Source organism: Mixophyes fleayi, chromosome 4 (genome assembly GCF_038048845.1).
Source record: "Mixophyes fleayi isolate aMixFle1 chromosome 4, aMixFle1.hap1, whole genome shotgun sequence".
Taxonomy (NCBI): domain Eukaryota; kingdom Metazoa; phylum Chordata; class Amphibia; order Anura; family Limnodynastidae; genus Mixophyes; species Mixophyes fleayi.
In genome coordinates, this window is record NC_134405.1 from 120,922,809 (window position 1) to 120,946,595 (window position 23,787).

The 23,787-nt window shown below is 40.9% G+C and overlaps 1 protein-coding gene across 1 annotated transcript in view; it reads left to right on the forward strand.

The window, feature by feature from the left end:
• Nucleotides 1-23,787, forward strand: part of ENTREP2 (endosomal transmembrane epsin interactor 2) — a 649,682-nt gene that overhangs the window by 442,053 nt on the left and 183,842 nt on the right. Inside the window, exon 4 of the mRNA XM_075208108.1 lies at nt 18,079-18,210. Within this exon, the coding sequence (XP_075064209.1) occupies nt 18,079-18,210 (132 nt within the window). The remainder of the gene's footprint in view (nt 1-18,078; nt 18,211-23,787) is intronic.

The following is a 23,787-nucleotide window of genomic DNA, read 5'->3' on the forward strand; positions in this document are numbered from 1 at the left end:
TCCCTAGGATAGTCAGTTCGTGTAGTGGATTTCGATATTAGCTCTCTCAGACACTCGTAAGAGCAACTGATAGAAGCTTGACTTGGTTCTAATGGATTACTACTAGCGTGATTTTGTATTCAGACTAAGTCATACACAGCATTAAAGATGTATTATTTAACACATTAAATAATGTGTTACAGTCACTTGATACTTGCAGGGATAAGTATGCATTGCTCCCGAGAGAGATACTTGGGAGGCGTTTCTTTATTAGTTTTATTTGATTTTTTTCTCCGAGACAGGATATTTTAGGTCTCCTCTATTGCCAGCACCAATAGATTCAGTCTAATTTTTTTGTGATAGCAGCTGATATATGAATCACTGTTGGATACAACATACAATGGATCTATCAGTGCTGGTAGCCAGAGGGGATGTACTACTGAGCTCCCTTGCTGCTTCATGGGCTTCCTCACTCATAAAAATCTCCAATGATGCCAACAATGTGATGCCACAGGATTTCTTGTGATAAATTCCACAGTCAATGCTTCTCCACTGAGCTATTCATAGCATTGTTTATAGCAATCTGGTGATCAGGAATGACCACTTCCCTGCGGCTTTCATTTGCATATGGACTCAGTGTATGGGGCCATGCACTGTAGTAAGTGGTTGCCATATTGTGTGGATTTAAGTTGCTCTGTAAAGTAGAGTGCTTCAAACAAATCACCAGTGAGGATAGATAAGTGCTGCATCCATCGCTATTCATGGGGGAGAGTGACTGTCTATGCTTTATGCCTCAGTTGGAAGTAGTGCAACAAAAGCAAATCCTGGGCAGTGGAAATGTATCTATAATGTAATGAAAGTAGTTCTAATGCAGTCATCATCTAGAACAGGGGTAAGGGGTCATCATCACAGTAAGCGGGGTAAGCAAGGGGGTGCCAGGCCTGAGAGGTTCCCCCCCGCCTGCCATCCCCCGCTTCTTCGCCGGCCCAAAAGAAAAAAAAAATATGCAAAAAATACCTCTCTGACAGACCGGTGCACTCCTCTGCTCCTTCCTGTGCACTGAATGTCGGGTGTGACGTCATCAAGCGCGACAGTTGCCATGAGTAGCGCACAGAGAGGAGCCGCGAACAACACAGAAGAGAAGACGAGTACTTGAAGAAAAGAAAACAGAAGAGAATAAAGAAGGCAATCGAAAGGTAAGTGAAGGGGAGAAAAAAACAGCATAAAAGGGCACAGCATGAAAGAGGGGAGACAAATGGGAGAACAATTATCAATACCAGCTAATATCACACACCTCACCAAAGACAAGCAGTTCCAGCCATCACAGTAACAGTGAGATAATTAAATTTTGTCTAAGCATAGCAAGCTAATTTTTAAATTGATAATTTTGTATGGCTCGCGAATGATGTTATAAATATATAAATGGTCCTTTGCAGAAAAAATGTTCCCTACCCCTGATCTAGAGCAAACATTTGCACCTATTCAAAAACTGCCATCTTGCTGTGCAAAGCCTAGTTCAATGGCATAAAAGTAGTTGCAGTACACTACTAAAAAGAAATACCCCCTCCAATGCACTGTGCCTCCTAGTCATATAGGACCCCACAGAATCTGCCAACTTTAATATACAAGGGCAGCTATTCCAGAACTCAGCATAATACTCGTGATAGACTTTTACATAGTGAGCTAAATTGCTTAATACCATCTATTGTTTTGATTCTTTCTAATGGGAAAACTGTCATCCAAGAGAATTTTAAACTACCTTTAACCCGCTTTTACTCTGTAACTGCTGATCACTGCTCAGAACCATTATACCCAAAACAATCAGACGTTTTACAGTGTAACATATGAAATGCTCAGATATATACTGCCTTTGCTTTCTAATGCTGACGGGTATTAATTTGTGCAGGCGAAATCATCCTTAAGAAACCTGTAGTAAAGTGGTATGCCTGAGCAGAATGCCAGATTATTTTTAAAGCCCAGTTGCTAATGAAAACTGTCAGTCGTGATTAAACACACAGCATATCAGTATATTATGTCACTTAAAAATCTGTGGCATATTCAAACTACTGTTGAATGGGAACTGAATATTTACTTTGGTCTTCATTCCCTCTGCACCCAAAGCACAGTCTTCTGGCTACACAGAGAGAGATACTTGAAGCTTCTGCACTTATAACGGGGGTAGTAGTGTTCATATTTATATGGTTTTCATGTTGTTCTTTTTTCTATGGGTTTTTTTTTGTTGTTGTTTTCCTTATATAATATATTCTAATTCATGTGTTTAATGTACATTAAGGAGCTGCGTTAGAGTTCAGTGCAAATTTTGCCTGTATGCAGAACTTACAGCTGAGAAAACCATATTGTCCTACAAGGGGTGCAAATGCAAATTGTGTCTGCAATTGAGGCAAATACTGCTCTTTTATGCTCTACACACATGCTTACCTGCCCTAGGGTTACTCTGTAGTTTAGAGTTGGGCTAGATGTTGCCCCCTCTCACAACTTTAAATCAGGTTGTGTATTTTGCATTTTCCTCTCCAGCACCCAGTAGCTGAATTCGCTCCTAACTATATGTATATATACATAATCAAATTCTAAAATGCTCTGAGAAATGGGTTTTTTAATGTATTGATTTGTTTCATTTGTTAGACTATTGTATCATATTAATTTGATAATGGTACATTTGCCAACTGCAACAATATGCAACAAGTTGATATTTTTTGGACCGTCTTTTGTGATTTCAATTTATGACACGGTCTCAGTGCATATCTATAGTCATAACATTTCAAGAGACTGATATGTAGCCTAGGGCACATAAGTATTTACATGCTTGTAAGGTCTGGTTGTACAGGAACTCAGAGGAGGAGCCCGGTGATGACACTGTAGCACTCTGATCTGAAAGAGAGGGGATCTCTTCTAAGCATGTGCCTTTTCATATCAGAGAGGGGGCCTCAGGGAGTGCTGGGGTTGGGGGTTAGGGCCTTTGAGGGTGCGGGTTGGCCTTGACGCAGCCACACCCCCTGAGTGCACAGGAATTTTGCCACTGAATGAACTTGCTCTTTTGAGAAGCCAGATATAAATGTATATGCAGGTATGTGATCTATTATCTGTAATGCTGTTTTCTAGATAAGGGATATTACTTTAATTTGGAACCTCATGCCTAATTGGTGTTTTATAATGCAGAGGAGGCTATTTTCAAGTTTTGCTATGAAGTATTGTAATTTCTGGCCATGCATCTGGCTTGGGCCTTGGGATGTCTCACTTATTATTGCACAGGGATGTTTAACAGAGGAGTCATTTATCCTATATGTCAGCAGAACAAAAGATTGTTCATTGTTTTATAAGGCTGGACTAAGGTTCTTAGCAAGCTGTATTTTTATTTTGTCCTCTTCTCTTTCTGTGAAGTAGGTCAGAGAGGAAGTGATGATGCCAACAGCAAAAAAGATAATCCTTCCTAGCAGACACCCTCTATCCACAAAGCAACATAGGGCAAATAAGGGAAATGAGTCCTATCTTGTACAACAGCTCCAATGAAAATTGATTTTCATTTTTAAGAGTGAGATTTGTTGGTTCTCCCCTCCAAAACATTCCACAAAACCAAAAACAAGTGCGTAAGGTTGAACATTTTGATTCTGAGCACTCTACCAAAGTAGACCCTTTAGCTTCAAACACTTGCGAACAAAAGACTACTTAGGGAGCATTGGATCTTCAGATCTCCTTTGCGGAAAGTCTAAGTGGACGTGGACCTATTACCATGGGGCTAATGAAGGCTCACTCCAGAGCCAAAACAATAAGGAGGGAAATTATTTTTTAAGGGTGAGGTTTGTTGGTTCTCCCCTCCAAAACAGTCCCTGAAACCAAAAACATGTGTGTAATGTTGAACATTTTGAACATTCTGAGCACTCTATCAAAGTAGACCCTTTAGCTTCAAACACTTGTGAACAAAAGAGGAAAATCCAAAAGAGTTAGGGTAGTGGGAACAAAAGTTCACACCACCTCCCCTAGATCTTGGGTGCACAGCACCTTTTTCATCTAAAGTGGAAAAACATAGCATAAGAAAACGTGATAAATGTGAAGAAGAAAAATAAAAAAAATAATAATATAGGGCCTGATTCATTAAGGAAAGTTAAGCAAGAAAGGGAGTAAATTGTCTTACTTAAGTTTTCTGGACAAAACCATTTTGCACATAAGGAAAATACTGGCTGTTTTATCTTCATATAGCACACAAATACTTGATAGCTTATTTGTACACTGACATTTAAAGTTGATCTAGGACATGCCTCCCTCTCCAGTGCAACATGGTTTTGCCTTTCTTGCTTACTTTTGCTTAACTTTCCTTAATGAATAAGGCCCATAGTATTTTAGATTATAGACCCAAGTTCTGCCTTTTAAAAATGTTTATTGCCTAAACATAAGGCTAAGAAAAAGCTTGTATGAATCAATGTGGGGTAACCACTCCCAGTCCTTCAGGTTTCCATCCCTGGGGAACATAGCACATTATGCTTTCTTGTCGTCAGCTAATGGCCATGGGACCAAAGTTGATTGTTCATTATCACAGGGGTCTCTATTGCAGTGCTACACTGGATCTTAGCTGAAAGTCAGAGAAACAAGAAGTTCAAACAAAATGTGTTATTTAGTTGCTGATGCTGATTCTGAAATCAGAGCAGACATTTACTATCTGCCGGCATTATCAACAAACGTGGAGTCATTGTGACATTTGTATTATTTAAAAAATTGTATATTTATTACTACAGGGTTCTTAACCAATGGTCATCCTAATATATATGTATATAATGTGTGTGTTTTAGTGTATATAATAACATTTTTTAATATCATATTTAAACTTCATGTATCAATATCTTTATGTTTTGGATACTGAACATCCAGCAGAGGTTCATTAAGCGAGGCTTCAATGGGACATCATGAAAAATTTAATTGGCCTTATAGTTTCACCTGTGTCAGATATTTACGTAGTAGCCTAAGACTTATGGACACACCTCTACTACTTTTCCTATAGAACTTATACATGCTCACCGGTACTCAGCTGCCCCCAGGACTTAAGCACGTAGTAATAGTATCTGATCTACAGTGCAACCCCGTGGAACAACAAAAATGTAACATTGGAGAAGCAATAAACTAAATAATAAAAGTCACGGGTGATGTACAATATGCTCTACTATCAGAGGTATAAATAGAAATCACTGGGTTCCATAAAACTGTTTTTGAAATCTCATCACCCACCTATAAATGCCTCAATAATATTATGTTACTTATGCTATATACTATATTATATTGTTTTTACATTAGTATTAAGCAGTTTCTCTAATAACTATGTGGCATAACATGAACTGGGGGATCTACTGTGTGGCACAATACAAATTGTGTGGCATAAGACAAATTGGGGCACTACTGTGGCATAATACGAACTGAAGGCATTACTCTGTGGCATAATATGAATTGAGAATAATACTATGTGGCATAATTTGAACTGGGGGAGCTACTGTGTGGCATAACATGAATCTTTATTTGTTGCTCCCATTACTATTAATATTATGATGAAATTAACATCATAAAGTAAGAAATAACTTAATTATATATATATATATATATATATATATATATATATATATATATATACATATGTATTAAAATATATATATGTATAAATATATATATATACACACATATATATATATATATATATATATATATATAGATATATATATATGTGTGTATACACATATATATATATATATATATAATTTCTTACTTTATGATGTATATCTATATATATGTATATATATATATATATATATATATATATATATATATATATATATATATATAAATATATATATATATATAGAGCAAAAATGCATGTTTAGTATATAATGCCCTAACCAGTATGCAGAGAATTGTTCTAGGCACAAGACATAACATCATGTAAATTTTTTCACTGGAATTTGATTTTTTTCTATCTCTGAACACAAAGTGCTCCTTTAAGTGCAAAATAACATGCCATGTAGGGAAGCTTTTTCCCTCCTGAAGAACATATTGATTTTTTTAGTGTACCATTTACTATTACATCATTTGTTCTCTAGCTAAAGTGCCTTAGCATGGGAAAGAACACAGATTTCAAAGTGTGAATCTGTAGCCTGTACAAAAAAATGTTTTAACACCTGCCATGGCCAGTATTTTGGCATTCCCAGTAGAGACTAACGACCCTAGCATTACATATTTAATTGGTACTGAGTAATTGTCTGATCTATGTTGATATATAATACCAGACACCTCTACAGTCATTTCATACTCCTGTTTGATATACAATGGCTGATGTAATGTTGTACAAAATAGTTTCAAGCTTTTTCTTTCATATTGTATTAAATTAACACAGGTTTTAAATATTTCCTTTTATATCAGCAAAACAGGTGTCGGTGGAAATAATGTTGTGTACAATTTTAAATATGAGATTGTCACTCACCGTACCGTGAGTGCCTCTTCCCGGACATTTAGGAACCGTGGCCGTCCTCCATCCTGAGGGTCTGCGCATGCGCAGCCCTTTCCTATACTTCAGTGTATGTCCCTTTAACTCAATTGGCAGATCAGGCAACACTCCCTATATTAAGCACCTGTGGTCAACACCACGTTGCCTGATCTTGGAGTCTCATTCCCTATGAGTCTCTGAAGGTGTTCCTGTATTCCTCGTGTTTTCAGCGCTGCTGATTCCTGTGGTTTCCAAACCACTTCTACCTCTGTGGTTTCCAAACCACTTCTACTACTGTGGTTCCCATACCACTTCTACCATCAACTGTATCATCGTGACTGTTTGCTGATTCCTATCCGCTGCCTCCGTGCACTACAGTCTTCCAAACCACTTCAACGCTATTATATATCATTGTGACTGTTTGCTGATTCCTATCCGCTGCCTCCGTGCACTACAGTCCTCTAAACCACATCACGCTATTATATTTCATTGTGACTGTTTGCTGGTTCCTACCCGCTGCCTCCGTGCACTCCAGCCTCTACTTCACATCCACTCACCTGTTCCTCATCAAGTCTGTGAGCTGATTCCTATCCGCTGCCTCCGTGCACTACAGCCTCCAGCTTGCAACTCGCCTGTGTTCATCATCGTGACTGTTAGCTGATTTCTATCCGCTGCCTCCGTGCACTACAGCCTCCAGCTTGCAACTCGCCTGTGTTCATCATCGTGACTGTTAGCTGATTCCTATCCGCTGTCTCTGTGCACTACAGCCTCCAGCTTGCAACTCGCCTGTGTTCATCATCGTGACAAGTTAGCTGATTCCTATCCGCTGCCCCTGTGCACTGCAGTCTCTTCTCAGCTCTCCGGTGTTTCCTCGAGACTGCTGCTCTCATTGCCATCCGCTACTCTCCGTGATCAACAGCTCCTGGTCTACTCTGCTCTCCCGTGTTCCAGCGCGACTGACACCTATTGGTTGCTACTGGTTACCTCCGTGTACCGCAGAGTCCTGCTGCTGCTGACCGCGCTATCACCCATCTACTGCTGATCCGCTCTCCACGCCTTCACGTGTCCCGCTGGTCTCTACCCTCCTGTCAGCATTGGATTTATATTTCATCATCTACTCCTCTGCTGGATCATCTCCATTCTCCTGGGTCCTCCACGAGTCCAGTTCCACGTGTTACTGATTCCTGTGGATTCGTGTCCCTGTTGGTCTACTCACCTGGGCGCTCCACCTACTAGACCGCTGCCTCATTTATCCTGGGACTTCTCATCCAGCCGGCCTCTGGCCGCTCAGGTATCGCTGCACTCCTATCTGACTGCCTGCTTCTGAACCACGATATGCATACTTCTCATTGACTGTGCTGGTGTATTGCATATCTTGCTGGACTGTGTTGGTTCTCCTCTGGAGTCTGCTAGCCGCTGAGTCTATTGCCATCATTGACTGTGTTAACTTGTGCTGGACTACTTCAAGAGACTTTCTATATTTGCAGAGCTGTTCAGTCATTCATATATATTGTGCATGTTAATGTGGATTGTGTATAAGGTGCCTGTGTATATCCTGTGTTGCAGCCTCTCCCCGTGCACCTCCTCACATATATATTCAGTGGTACAACTTGCTAGTAGCAGACCACTGATCCCTGTTTCCAGTATCACCTGTTCCAGTATCCTCTCACACAGCAGTGGTACAACTTGCTATCGCAGACCACTGACTCCCCGGACACCTCCACTTGGATTCCATTCCTTCACTCAGACAGCGGTACAACTTGCTATCCGCAGACCGCTGACTCTCTCACCTCCTCGTTTCTGTTGGACATTCCTCCTCACTATAGCAGTGGTACAACTTGCTATCGCAGACCACTGACTACCTTCACGTGTCCTTGTCCATACAGTTCCTCGTGTACTACTACCTCCATATTACCAGTGTTGCTAGTCATAGACTTTCCTGAGCATCTCATCATCCACCATCTTCTGTTCCGTGATCACCCAGCTACCAGAGTACCCTATTACCATCTACATTGCTCTGGTAAGCCTACCACCTGGTGATCCCTGGGTAAAGACTCCTAGTGCCCGTGACAGTAAGATCAGGCCATGACAGACCCAGATACGGAACCTACCCCCAAAGAGATGCTGCAGCATCTGGTCAGCCGTGTGGAGCAACAGGATGCCCGCCAACAGCTGTTACTTCAGTGTTATCAGTCATTAACCTCCCAAGGAACATCTGGACAGACTGTGACAGCTACAACTGAAGCTCCTGTGCTTTCCTCCGTCTCCCCAGTGCCATCCCAGGTGTCTACAGCTTCCACGCTTCACCTGCCTACTCCGTCAAAATACGATGGAGACCCCAAAACTTGTAGGGGTTTCCTTAACCAATGTTCAGTCCATTTTGAGCTCCAACCTCAAAATTTTTCTACCCATCGTTCCAGAGTGGCCTATCTTATCTCTTTGTTTTCAGGACAAGCCCTGGCTTGGGCCTCCCCTCTGTGGGAGAGAAACGATCCAATATTACAAGATAGTGCCAAATTCATTTCCACATTCCGAAGTGTGTTCGATGAACCAGGTCGTGTGACCTCCGCTGCTTCCAGCATCCTCCGTCTACGACAAGGATCTCATACAGTAGGCCAGTACGTCATTCAATTTAGGATCTTAGCCTCTGAACTTCAGTGGAATACTGAAGCCCTAGTTGCCGCCTTCTGGCAGGGGCTTTCCGATAAAATTAAAGATGCACTGACTACTCAAGAGCTTCCTTCGTCACTTGAAGATTTGATCTCTCTATGCCATCGTGTTGATATGAGATTTCGTGAAAGAGAGGCTGAGAAAATAACTTCTGCTAAAGCACCTCTTCGTTCTAACCCTCAATTTCGTCCAGTTTCACCCTCTGTGATTCCCATGGAGATAGGACGTTCCAAATTATCTTCAGAGGAGAGGAAACGAAGAGTAAAGAATAGACTCTGTATCTATTGTGCTGATTCCACTCATATTCTCAGCTCTTGCCCTAAGAGATCGGGAAATGCCAGGCCCTAACTAGTTCTGGAGAGGTGAAGTTAGGGTCCCTGGAGTCCTCTCCATCTTCCATGAAATCTAAAGTCTGCGCCTTTGATGTTACAATTTCCTGTGCTACCAAAACCTTTGAGTCACAGGCATTGATTGATTCCGGAGCAGCAGGAAATTTTATTTCCAAATCATTAGTAAATCAATGGTCCCTACCAGTGATTACATTAAAAACACCCATTACTGTGACGGCTATAGATGGATCACGTCTCATCAACGGTCTCATCACCCAGAGTACGTCTCCAGTAACCCTTCTGATTGGTGCCCTGCATCATGAAGAAATATCGTTTTTAATCCTTCCTGTTACGACAAGTCCGATTGTCTTAGGCCTTCCATGGCTTCAGCGTCACTCTCCCCAGATTGACTGGCGCACCCCTCAAGTCACGTCTTGGGGGTCTGAATGTCACCATCGTTGCCTTTCCCAAGTCATTCCTCTCAAAGTACAGCAATCTTCCATCTCATCTCCCTCACCGGGACTCCCTCCTCAATATGCTTCATTTACTGATGTTTTTGATAAAGCTCAGTCTGAACGTCTTCCTCCTCATCGTTCATGGGATTGTCCGATCGATCTTCTACCTGGCAAGACTCCTCCTAGGGGTCGGGTGTATCCACTTTCGTTACCTGAAACTCAAGCTACATCTGAATACATCCAAGAGAACCTCCAGCGAGGGTTTATTCGACCTTCCACCTCTCCCGCTGGAGCTGGGTTCTTCTTCGTTAAAAAGAGGGATGGATCTTTACGCCCTTGCATAGATTTTCGTGGACTCAATGCCATTACTATCAAGAATCGGTATCCCATTCCGCTGATCACTGAGCTATTCGATCGCATCAAGGGAGCCCGTATCTTTACTAAGTTGAATCTTCGTGGGGCCTACAATTTAATCAGAATCCGTTCCGGTGACGAATGGAAGACAGCGTTTAACACCAGAGACGGGCATTACGAATATCTGGTAATGCCTTTCGGGCTGTGTAATGCCCCCGCTGTTTTTCAAGGTTTCATCAATGAGATCTTCCGGGACTTATTATATGTATGTGTCGTCGTCTACCTGGACGACATATTGATCTTTTCACAGGACCTGCCTTCTCACCACCAACATGTGGCAGAAGTCCTCTCCAGGCTACGGAAAAATTCATTGTTCTGTAAATTAGAAAAATGTTCATTCGAATTACCCCAGATTCCATTCTTGGGGTATATAGTTTCCGGAGTTGGCCTGAAGATGGATCCAGACAAGGTGAATGCTGTACTACATTGGCCCCAGCCAACTACTCTTCGTGCTATCCAGCGTTTTTTAGGTTTTGCCAATTACTATAGACGCTTCATTCAAGACTTTTCTTCCATTGCATCTCCTATTGTGGCCCTGACTAGGAAGGGGGCTAATCCTAAGCAATGGTCACCTGAGGCTCTTCAAGCCTTTCAAACACTAAAAGAGTCCTTCTCTTCGGCTCCAATCCTTCGACAGCCTGATGTGACACTCCCCTTCTTCCTGGAAGTAGATGCCTCTAATGTGGGCTTAGGAGCTATTCTCTCTCAACGCTCGGAACAGCAAAAATTCCATCCTTGTGCCTTCTATTCTCGGGGTCTCCTGCCCGCAGAGAAGAATTATACTATCGGGGACAAGGAGTTACTAGCTATCAAAGCTGCATTAGAGGAATGGAGATACTTATTGGAGGGAGCTCGCCATCCGGTGACGATCTTCACGTATCATAAGAACTTGTCATATCTCCAGTCTGCCCAATGCTTGAACCCTCGTCAAGCAAGATGGTCTCTTTTCTTTTCCCGTTTTGAATTAATTATAACCTTCAAACCAGCTGCCAAGAACAAAAAAGCTGACGCTTTATCTAGAGCTTTTGTGACGTCCTCTGATATAGAAGAGGTTTCCAACCATACCATTCTAGACCCCAAATGTATCTCACTGGCTGCTTCATCCACCAAAACGCTACCATTTGGGAAGACCTTCGTGCCTCCTACTCTAAGGAGGAAAATCCTTTCGTGGTTCCATGCCTCTCGTTTTTCTGGACACGCCGGTGAACACAAGACCTTGGAGATTCTCTCTCGAAGTTACTGGTGGCCCTCAATGAGGAGAGACGTCAAAGAGTTCATTGCTTCCTGTGAGCTATGTTCCCAGTTCAAATCCTCCCGCAGAACTCCAGCAGGGTTGCTGCGACCACTACCCATTCCGTCCAAACCGTGGACCCATATTAGTATGGATTTCGTTACTGACTTACCACCTAGTAAGAATCATAACACTATTTGGGTGGTGGTGGACAGATTTTCGAAGATGGCTCATTTCATTCCTCTATCTGGTTTGCCTTCCTCGTCTACTCTGGCTGAACATTTCATTAAAGAGATCTTCCGTATCCATGGATGTCCTTCTGAGATTGTGTCGGATAGAAGAGTACAATTCGTTTCCAGATTCTGGCGAGCCCTTTGTAAAACCTTGGGCATACGATTAGCACTCTCATCTTCTTACCATCCGCAATCTAACGGACAAACTGAACGTGTCAATCAAGATCTTGAGACTTTTATAAGGATGTTCTCTTCAGCCAATCAAGACAACTGGGTAGAGTTGCTTCCTTGGGCTGAATTCGCCCATAACAACATGTACCATGAGTCATCATCCAAAACTCCATTTTTTGTGGTCTACGGTCACCATCCGTCTTTTCCGGAATTTCCTGCCCTCCCGCCCACCCAAGTTCCTGCGGTGGAGACTGCTTGTCAGACCTTTAAGAATATCTGGTCTCAGGTCAAAACCTGTTTAAAGAAGACATCTATCAAATATAAATCTTTCGCAGATAAGAAGAGGCGGGCTATTCCACCACTAAAAATTGGAGATCGTGTCTGGTTATCTACTAAAAACATTCGTTTGAAGGTTCCATCTATGAAATTCGCCCCTCGTTTTATTGGTCCATATAGGATCATTCAAGTAATCAATCCAGTATGTGTGAAACTTCTTCTTCCTAAGAATCTTCGGATTTCTAATGCCTTCCATGTGTCTTTACTCAAACCTCTTATTATCAACCGTTTCTCAAATCCTCCCTCAGCTCCGCAGCCAGTTCAAGTTCATCAGGAGGAGGATTTTGAGATTACTGAGGTACTAGACACAAAAATTTCGCGAGGAGTCCTCCGTTTCCTCGTTCATTGGAAGGGCTTTGGTCCTGAGGAGCGCTCTTGGATCAAAGCTGAAGATCTTAATGCTCCTGCCCTTTTGAAGAAGTTCTACTCCAAAAATCCGGACAAGCCCGGTTCCAGGCGTTCTGTGCCCACCTTTAAAAGGGGGGGTACTGTCACTCACCGTACCGTGAGTGCCTCTTCCCGGACATTTAGGAACCGTGGCCGTCCTCCATCCTGAGGGTCTGCGCATGCGCAGCCCTTTCCTATACTTCAGTGTATGTCCCTTTAACTCAATTGGCAGATCAGGCAACACTCCCTATATTAAGCACCTGTGGTCAACACCACGTTGCCTGATCTTGGAGTCTCATTCCCTATGAGTCTCTGAAGGTGTTCCTGTATTCCTCGTGTTTTCAGCGCTGCTGATTCCTGTGGTTTCCAAACCACTTCTACCTCTGTGGTTTCCAAACCACTTCTACTACTGTGGTTCCCATACCACTTCTACCATCAACTGTATCATCGTGACTGTTTGCTGATTCCTATCCGCTGCCTCCGTGCACTACAGTCTTCCAAACCACTTCAACGCTATTATATATCATTGTGACTGTTTGCTGATTCCTATCCGCTGCCTCCGTGCACTACAGTCCTCTAAACCACATCACGCTATTATATTTCATTGTGACTGTTTGCTGGTTCCTACCCGCTGCCTCCGTGCACTCCAGCCTCTACTTCACATCCACTCACCTGTTCCTCATCAAGTCTGTGAGCTGATTCCTATCCGCTGCCTCCGTGCACTACAGCCTCCAGCTTGCAACTCGCCTGTGTTCATCATCGTGACTGTTAGCTGATTTCTATCCGCTGCCTCCGTGCACTACAGCCTCCAGCTTGCAACTCGCCTGTGTTCATCATCGTGACTGTTAGCTGATTCCTATCCGCTGTCTCTGTGCACTACAGCCTCCAGCTTGCAACTCGCCTGTGTTCATCATCGTGACAAGTTAGCTGATTCCTATCCGCTGCCCCTGTGCACTGCAGTCTCTTCTCAGCTCTCCGGTGTTTCCTCGAGACTGCTGCTCTCATTGCCATCTGCTACTCTCCGTGATCAACAGCTCCTGGTCTACTCTGCTCTCCCGTGTTCCAGCGCGACTGACACCTATTGGTTGCTACTGGTTACCTCCGTGTACCGCAGAGTCCTGCTGCTGCTGACCGCGCTATCACCCATCTACTGCTGATCCGCTCTCCACGCCTTCACGTGTCCCGCTGGTCTCTACCCTCCTGTCAGCATTGGATTTATATTTCATCATCTACTCCTCTGCTGGATCATCTCCATTCTCCTGGGTCCTCCACGAGTCCAGTTCCACGTGTTACTGATTCCTGTGGATTCGTGTCCCTGTTGGTCTACTCACCTGGGCGCTGCACCTACTAGACCGCTGCCTCATTTATCCTGGGACTTCTCATCCAGCCGGCCTCTGGCCGCTCAGGTATCGCTGCACTCCTATCTGACTGCCTGCTTCTGAACCACGATATGCATACTTCTCATTGACTGTGCTGGTGTATTGCATATCTTGCTGGACTGTGTTGGTTCTCCTCTGGAGTCTGCTAGCCGCTGAGTCTATTGCCATCATTGACTGTGTTAACTTGTGCTGGACTACTTCAAGAGACTTTCTATATTTGCAGAGCTGTTCAGTCATTCATATATATTGTGCATGTTACTGTGGATTGTGTATAAGGTGCCTGTGTATATCCTGTGTTGCAGCCTCTCCCCGTGCACCTCCTCACATATATATTCAGTGGTACAACTTGCTAGTAGCAGACCACTGATCCCTGTTTCCAGTATCACCTGTTCCAGTATCCTCTCACACAGCAGTGGTACAACTTGCTATCGCAGACCACTGACTCCCCGGACACCTCCACTTGGATTCCATTCCTTCACTCAGACAGCGGTACAACTTGCTATCCGCAGACCGCTGACTCTCTCACCTCCTCGTTTCTGTTGGACATTCCTCCTCACTATAGCAGTGGTACAACTTGCTATCGCAGACCACTGACTACCTTCACGTGTCCTTGTCCATACAGTTCCTCGTGTACTACTACCTCCATATTACCAGTGTTGCTAGTCATAGACTTTCCTGAGCATCTCATCATCCACCATCTTCTGTTCCGTGATCACCCAGCTACCAGAGTACCCTATTACCATCTACATTGCTCTGGTAAGCCTATCACCTGGTGATCCCTGGGTAAAGACTCCTAGTGCCCGTGACAGAGATTTTGCTCGCAGCTCAGGGAGCTAATAATAACGGTAATTACACGCATTATTACCGTAATAACGGTAATAGTTTTAGCACGGTGGTACTTCGGGGGGAATTGAATTCCCCCCTTAGAGGATCCAACAATTTCTGTGTTTAGACTGCATTCCATGAAAAGATTTGTAGCCAATAAAACAATGGTGTCATTGAAGAACCATCTCTTGCTTCCTGGCATATAACATGGGTAAATATGACTTTTTATTGCATGATTAGAATGGGCTAATAATCATCATCATTTATTTATATAGCGCCACTAATTCCGCAGCACTGTACAGAGAACTTACTCACATCAGTCCTTGCCCCATTGGGGCTTACAGTCTAAATTCCCTAACACAGACAGACAGAGACACAGACTAGGGTCAATTTGTTAGCAACCAATTAACCTACTAGTATGTTTTTGGAGTGTGTGAAGAATCTGGAGCATCCAGAGGAAACCCACGCGAACACGGGGAGAACATAGAAACTCCTCACAAATAAGGCCATCGTCGGCAATTGAACTCATGACCACATCGGGGTGAGGCAGAAGTGTTAACCACTTAGCCACCGTACTGCCTAATGCAATTCATTAAAGGCTATCTCAACTTTTAACAATATTCTGGTATTACATTACTTATGGCATAGAAATAATGTTTGCTAAAAAACTACTTTTAATAATTATGTTACAGCTATCGCTGAGCTGTAGTAACTCACTAAGGCCCATTCATGGCCATGCAAAGGGGCAAATCAACAATGCAAGTTCTCTTTTGTGAGATCACACACCTACTTTTCGCAAATGCACTTGGATCTGCTGGTAAGCGCTTGAAATTTTGGGTGGACATTGTGGCAGGATTTGGACAGATCAGAAGCTTTCCTTGCACATGTAAAAACGGGATCCTGTTTTCTGGGATAGAATCATTTTTTCAGCCATGCACATTTTCTGGTGCATCCAAATCTGTAAATATATGTGCAATCCCCTCCAACAGAGGTGTTTCCCAAGGCCAGAAAGTGAGCTTTCAATTTGGAATGTGGTACTTGGACAATTAGAAGCATATCCGCAAATAGAGAACTCTTGCAGATTAGCATTTTTTTGCTGTTGATAAATTACGTGGTTACAGATCATCTTATTATCATAAGATGAAGAAGAAATAAAACATCAAGTTGCTATCTCCATTAGTTGTCTTTTTTTTATCTATTTGCAAGGTTGTAAGCTATATGTAACAATTATAGTAATGGGATAGAATTATTTCTGATCCACCCAACCTACCACATTTGCTCACGGCCACTACCACTTTCCAACGAGCCCTACTCCTTTTAGACCAACAAAATCTGACCTCTTGGAAGGAATATTATGAGGATATTGAGATTCCATTTGAATGTTCCATGATGTATATACTTCATTCTAGAGATCCTCGGGCACGGTTCCCGAGAACCAAACACACCTGTACTTAGCAGACCTGAGTCGGCTCTGTGTTTTCGTGCGCCCACGGAGTTGAAAACGAGGCAAAACATCATCGTTACATCGTCGGATCTCATAAGTTTAGACTCTATAAGTACCGCCCGCCACGGCGATCCAGCGCCATTTCACAGAGGGACAAAGAAGGGGTAGCACAGTTCTAAGCAGTCTCTAGTGCAGTTTGGCAGCGTCATAGGTAGAAAAGAAAGAGGAGGGTTAGTAGTGTTCTTCAAAGTCTCCAGTGACATTCAGGAGAGCTCCATTGCTCCATTGCTATTTGTCATTGCTGAAATACAAATAATAGGTCTGGCAGGCTTGGTCTTCTAAATCTGCAGTCACATTGTACTGTGTTATATAGGTAACATACAAAGAGGAGAGCTCCATTGCTAATTGCCATTGCTGAAATAGAAATAATAGGGCTGTCAGAATTGATCTTCTAAATCTACAGTCACATTGTACTGTGCTATATAGGTAAAACACAAAGAGGAGAACTACATTGCTCTATTGCTAATTGCCATTGCTAAAATAGAAACAATAGGGCTGGCAGGCTTGGTCTTCTAAATCTTCAGTTATAGTGTACTGTGTTATATAGGTAACATACAAAGAGGAGAGCTCCATTGCTAATTGTCATTGCTGAAATAGAAATAATAGGGCTGGCAGTGTTGTTCTTAATCTGCAGTCACGTTGTACTGTGTTATCAAAATGGATTCACAGCAGTACATAGAAGACCAGAAGCACCAAGCAGCTGCTGGCACCAGTCATGATGATAGTAATCCTTCTACGTCATTTGCTAAAGCCTATGTTAAAGTGCATATTGTTTTTAAGTCAGGGAAACAAAAATGTAAAAAAACACTTTTTACCTTGGTCAAGAAAAAAAGACCTGTAATCCAGGCAAAGTTATCTGCAGAAAAAAATAAAATTGTCAACATGCCATTCTACACACGCAGTGGCAAGGAAAAAAATAGGCTTTCGCCTTTCTCTATGACTGCTAGTTCTACAACTGTCACTGAGGCATCTTCTTGTAAGGTCAGTCATGACCAAGCAAGACCTTGTCATTCAGTCTCCAAAAGTGTTGTACAAATAGGTTTACGTGTAAAAGCCGAGCTGAAAGAAAACAGTAAAGCATTAGAGGAAATGTATGTTAAGGTTCAGAAATGACACAGATCCCTGAGGAGAGTCTATCTATGCTAGTATTAGATCTGCGTCCAATATCCACTATTAATGCAGCTGGTTTTAGACAATTGCTTGAGGTCTTGTGTCCCCATTACCAAATTCCATCACAACACCATTTTACTAGAAAAGTTATTCCTCACCTCTACCAGAAGGTTCGCAAAAATGTATTTATTGGGCTACAAAATGCCATTCTACCCACTGTACACTTAACCACAGATATGTGGATAATATTGTTATCTGTGAGATGGTCCAAATTGACTGCAAATGACTTGAAATTAGTGTTATTGAGGTTAATAATAATGTGGGGGATAAAAAAAGCAAAATTATGTGATTTTAGCAAAAAAAAATAGGGATTAAACCCCCCCAAAAAAACTAGGGATCCAAAACCAAAACCAAAACATGCAAGGGCGGTTTTGCCAAAGCCAAAACCAAAACACAAAGTTAATCCAGATCCAAAACCAAAACCAGAACACGGGGGTCAGTGAACATCTCATTCATTTGACAATAGATTCTCTTGTAATTTCAATGTAAATAAAACCTTTGTCTTTTTCTCTCTTAGATAAATATCAATAGCGATGGAGTGTGTGTTTGTTGTGAAATGCAGCATCAAACGTCCGGCTGCAGCAACCCTGGTGAAACATTAAAACTCAATCCTTTGCAGGAGTGCAGTGCTGTCAGACTGACTCTTAAGGTAAGACAACAGACAAACAGCGCCCGATCTATGATTACTAACAGTAAACCATATATAGAGTAGTATGATATCACTAATCAGAAATCAGGAATATGTACATTTGAAATAATATCTTAATCAAAGCGTTATCGAAAATGTTCATAAAAAAAACAAGTGTCAGCATAGGACATCATAATTAAATATGTTCTTACAACAATAAAATAAAACAATTTATAGCACTGTTTCTGTTTCTACTGTTCCCTAATTAGCCATCACTTAACCAGATATTATACAATACATATGATACTACAAAGATTAGAAGCAGTGGAACAGAAAACATACTAAAAGGTTGATTCTGAAAATATATCTTTAATATAAAAATAATTCAAATAGTACTTCTGAGTAGTTGCCAAGTTTGAGATCCACTTTGTTTCCCTTTCCAGCAGCATTATATGTATATTACTTGTTTTGAAATAATGCAGAGACTTTATCAATCTTTGTAGCTCTTAGAACTGCTGTTTAGGATAATTGAAACTATGCAGAATGCTGTGCAACAGCTGTATCATACTTGTTTTGTTTATTGCTGTGCAGTGTTCGCTCATCCTGCCTTTCAATTGACAGGTAATATATCCTACGCAATAGTAGGGACAAGCACAAATCAAAAGATACATGACATGAGTAGTGTTGTAAATTATGAAATGTTTCATTTCATGTTTTTCCTTTGTAACAGGGTCATTAAAATGGAATATATTTTTGATAAATTTATATAAATTTACCTTCTGCACAGCATTTACATCAATGGCATCTCCGAGTGCTATAACTCCTATAGTTGTTGTTTTTTTTTCTAAAGTTATTAGTGTGTACTAATTTATATAAAAAAATTGGAATTTTTACTTAGAAATAATCTAGATTTGGGATCCATTTGAGTCTTTAGTGAAAGTTTCACAGTTGACAAATGCCAATAATTTTGCATATATTTTGTGATGTAGTAGTATACTGCATTTCACTATATATTTAGCCATATATGATGGAATTGTAATCTGTTTTCCCTACTAAATAATCTCTTCTTAGACCTATGTAAGAGGCTTAATAGATAGATGTAGATATGTTAAATCATCCAGACAATCCTATCTGTCAATAGAATGTGTATATATACGGTAAATGTATCATTTGTCCAATTGATATGGTATGTATGAAATAATGTGATGAGGCAATTTGTAGATTTGTAGATTTAATAATCTCTATTGATGTGACAGTATCATTATCATCATCTTCATTTATTTATATAGTGCCAACAGATTCAATAGCGCTTCACAATTGGGGACAAACACAGGATACTAATAAACAAACTAGGTAAAACAGACAAAGAGGTGAGAAGGCCCTGCTCGCAAGCTTACAATCAGTATGACATTAAAGGCAGCATAAATGCAACAGGAGCTGTTTGGAGACCACATAGTATTTTCTCTTACTGTAGCACCCATGCACTGTATAATACTGTATACTGTAGATTACATCTTTATTTTTTTGCCTTAATCCCTCAATTTATATTTCACCAAATGTTATAAATAATATTTACAGAGATGATTTTGTTTGGTATATAAATCTGATCTATGAAAAATGGTCATAATAAAGAAAAATATGTTAAAATATCCCGTAATGCAGTGTTTAACTAATTCACAAGGATACATTTCACCAGTTTGTCTGATGTATGGCTGTTTTTTTACTGTAATGGCCCGGAGGGGCCATTACACTATGTAATCAGAGAGTTACCAAACATAGACCCATTGTAACAACATCAGGACTTTATGAAGTGCAAGGCTCTGGACATGAATCCCAGCACTTTACAACAAAAATTTCACCTAAAACTAAAATCCACAAAGAAATACATGCACTTTACTGTCCCATTCTGAACTCTCAATGTTTGCCCTTTTTCAAACAAGCTAAGTGGATATTAATGCTCCTGTCCCGTGAACAGAGATGTAAGGTTATTTTAGTGCCCTGGACAAGACAGAGCACATACGCTCCCCTCCCCTTCCACCCTACCATAGGGGACATGCTTAGCCATTTTTTAGTGCAATGCTATTCTTCAACACTGCGCTGCCCTCTCTGGCCTGTTCTTGGAACTTTTACTACATGGTGCTACTGCCTGTGTCTTAAGCTCAGTTGCTGGTTGGCCAGATTCTGGAATGTTGGGGACCTGTTTATAAAATAGATAGTCACTATTTCCCTCCTGGAAGGTAGAGCAATGACTAAACACAAGGCCACCCTAACCCCAACGAACCCAACATTAAATCATTAGCTTTTTGTTCAATAAACATGGCTCCTTCAACCCAATCAACCCCAGATTTAATAAATAGCATTCACATTTAATAACTATGCTTCCTTAACCAGGCCAACATTAAATAGAGTTTACGTTTAATAAACAAGCCTCCTTACCCCCAACCAGCCCGATATTAAAATAACAGCATTTCCATTTAATTAACAGACCTATTTCTCCCCAGCCCCTACATTACATTAGTTGCATTCCAATTTAATTAACAGACCTATTTCATCCCTCACCAGCCCTGACATTATTTTAATAGCATTCCCATGTAATATAAAGGGCTATTTCCCCCACCAGCCCTACAATCAAATTAATGGCTTACAACTTTCCACCACATTTAATAGAGACTATTATTAATGATAAACACATCACTGTCTTTTTGAATATAGTACTTATTTATTTTTTATAACTAATTACTTATTGTTTTTATTGTACTAATGTAGCATATATTTATGTACTCCAAAGAGCCCCCCCTCCCCTGTTCTCTCTAGCCCTTACAGTAAATTAATTACCTTAAGGGTCTCCAGCTTCTCTGCTTATCTCTGTGTCTTCTTCCTGCTTCTTCTTGCTGTATCTTCTTCTTCTTGCTCTGTCAGCATCTTGTTCTGTATATCTTCTTCTTGCTTCTTCTTGTTTCCATGGTGGCTCCTCTACAGCGTCCTGACATCATGATTGCACGTCAGCAACACTGCATTTCAGGGAGCAGGAAGCTGGGCACCTTCTTCATTGTGTCAACTCCCTGTCACTGAGCAATTGTAGCCGTGCGGTATGTGTCAGAGGGCTTGATATCTATCTGGGGGCTGCATTTTGCTGGTGGACATTGTTAATATGGAATGCTATGCTCCATCTCCCATCTTGTTAGTGGTGTCCCCTGTGGTCTAGTGAAGACAGGAAGTGGGGGAGCCTCCAGCCTTCCTCATCGCTCTACTGAGCATGCACAGACAGGAAGTTCAGCTCTCAGCAAGTTCTTCCAGTGACAGTGGAACTGTAAAGACATGACAACTGTGAGCAACTGTATATATGCATATATCATCTGTTACAACAAGTTCTGAAAAAAAGGGTTAAGTCTAAAAGCTTCTTGTGGTTTAACATCTACCAACAACGCAGCTGACATCTGTTACATATAACACCACAAATGCCCTGATAATAGGTTTCATGCCAATAGGTGTTACACCCCCTTGACCTTATGCCTTGGGGAGCTGTAAGCCCGCACCATCCTCATTACTGCTCTGCCCATGAATGTTCCAATTACATTCATTATTTACATATTTTAAACATTTAATTATGGGCTGAAACTGGATAATTTTCATTTGTTTCTTTTTTTATCCATTGGAGTTTGTAGATACAGGGACAATAGATAACTATGGCAGCTGGTGGGATTGGGGCAAAACAGAAAAAATGGTCTAGGTGGTCCTGTATTTTGGCATTGTTGTAATTCAAGTCCCAATGGGTTAAGTTAACCTACAAATTATTTGCAGTATTCTGCAGTGTACCTATGTTGTACAGTATGTGTACAAGGAATACAATAAGAAAAGATATCTTGTAAATTGCATATGCTATTTTACAATTTCCACACCATCAGTTTCTATGTTAAGGCCCAAGACAACATTGCATGTTAAGGAAAGATAATGTACAGTTATATTGTGTCTGCACAGCTTGAATTTCATATACTGCTATTCTGGCTTTCTCAGCTGGAATTTAGAAAAAGAAATAGATTTACAAGCTTCCTTTACATCTCCGGTATTCCTCTAACTAAAACATCAACATTTTGTCATTTATTAAAGCTTCCATAAAGAATTCATCTTTGTAGCACAGGAGGAACTGGCAAGATATATTTCAAGCCTATGTCATATAAAATTAATTTAAAAAAGTAACTTTTGTTAGAGAAACAATAGTGTTTGGAGATTTTGCTGCCATCACGAAAGCCACTGGAGTTTTAAATCAGCCATAAAAAAAACAATCTGTAAGAAACAAAGTTATTAAGGAAATAGAACATAAGACAGAAAGCGCACTTGTCTGTGTCACAGTCAATGTGCTCCTGGCGAAGAATGATTGTTATCTGTTCATTCTGCCTGTCCCAAATCTGTCTGCAGTTTTCAATATGGTCTATCATGGGACTTTTCTAAGTAATACTCTGACCTCAGTAAACAAAATGTTCTGTCTGTAACAGCGAACCAACCTTAGTATATACTTTTTATGTCCAAAAAAAGTAGTAATATGGTGACCTTTTCTAGTGTAATTTTCTGCAAGGTAATTATAGTAGATATAAAATTAAAATTGCGTATTTTTATACATTATTTTATAGGGTGAACCTTGCTGGTTCGCCTTACCTTGTCTGCGTGCATATTTATGTTAAGTCAAATCATTAATTGTTTAAGTTTTATTTATTGCATATTTCATCATCATTATCACCATTTATTTATATAGCGCCACTAATTCCGCAGCGCTGTACAGAGAACTCATTCACATCAGTCCCTATCACATTGGAGCTTACAGACTAAATTCCCTAATATAGATTTGACAAAGTCCATCTGCTTTAAGGGGTTCTCCATTTTTAGACAACTCCTTCTGTTTAAAAAAAAAAACCCTCTTCAGTCAGTATATTGAAAGTCCCCATATGATACCTCTGTGGTTACCTGCATTTGATAATTATTCCTTAGCATCTGACAGCTGAGAGGGAAGCAAGCAGACTGATATGGCTGAATAATTCCTGGCTACCAAATCAGCTGGCTAAGATGGAGGTGTGTATTGTACAGCTGCAGACTATTTTAGTCTTAGATTTAATAGTGATGTATAACTGGATTGACTATAGAGTTGGCATGAATTGAAAGTGTTCCTGGGAGCCGACCAAGTCCTTAAAAAAAGTCAGGGTATTTTTTTCTTTTTTGATCAAATATTTTATTGATTTTTTTTTTTCAAACAAGACAGAAATAAAAATAACAAAATAACAGATATCGTATTCCACACTCAATGAGTGTAACAAGTAAATCAATTCTAGATGTTCAACCTTGTATTAATATTAAAGTAGATTTGAAATGTGATGTGTTAAAAGATACATGCTTATCTATCCTGGGTACCTTCAGCCCTGGAGGGAAGATCTAAAAAAAAAAACAAAAATGAATGACAATAAGTCAAGTGTCTTAGCATAGCTTAGTCTTATATAACATGTATATGATTATGGATTTAGTAATAGGGAAAGGGGGAAGATGAGGGAGGGGGTGTTGGAAGCACTTAACCCGGATCAAAGTTGGCAGAAAAAGATTGCACCGAATATT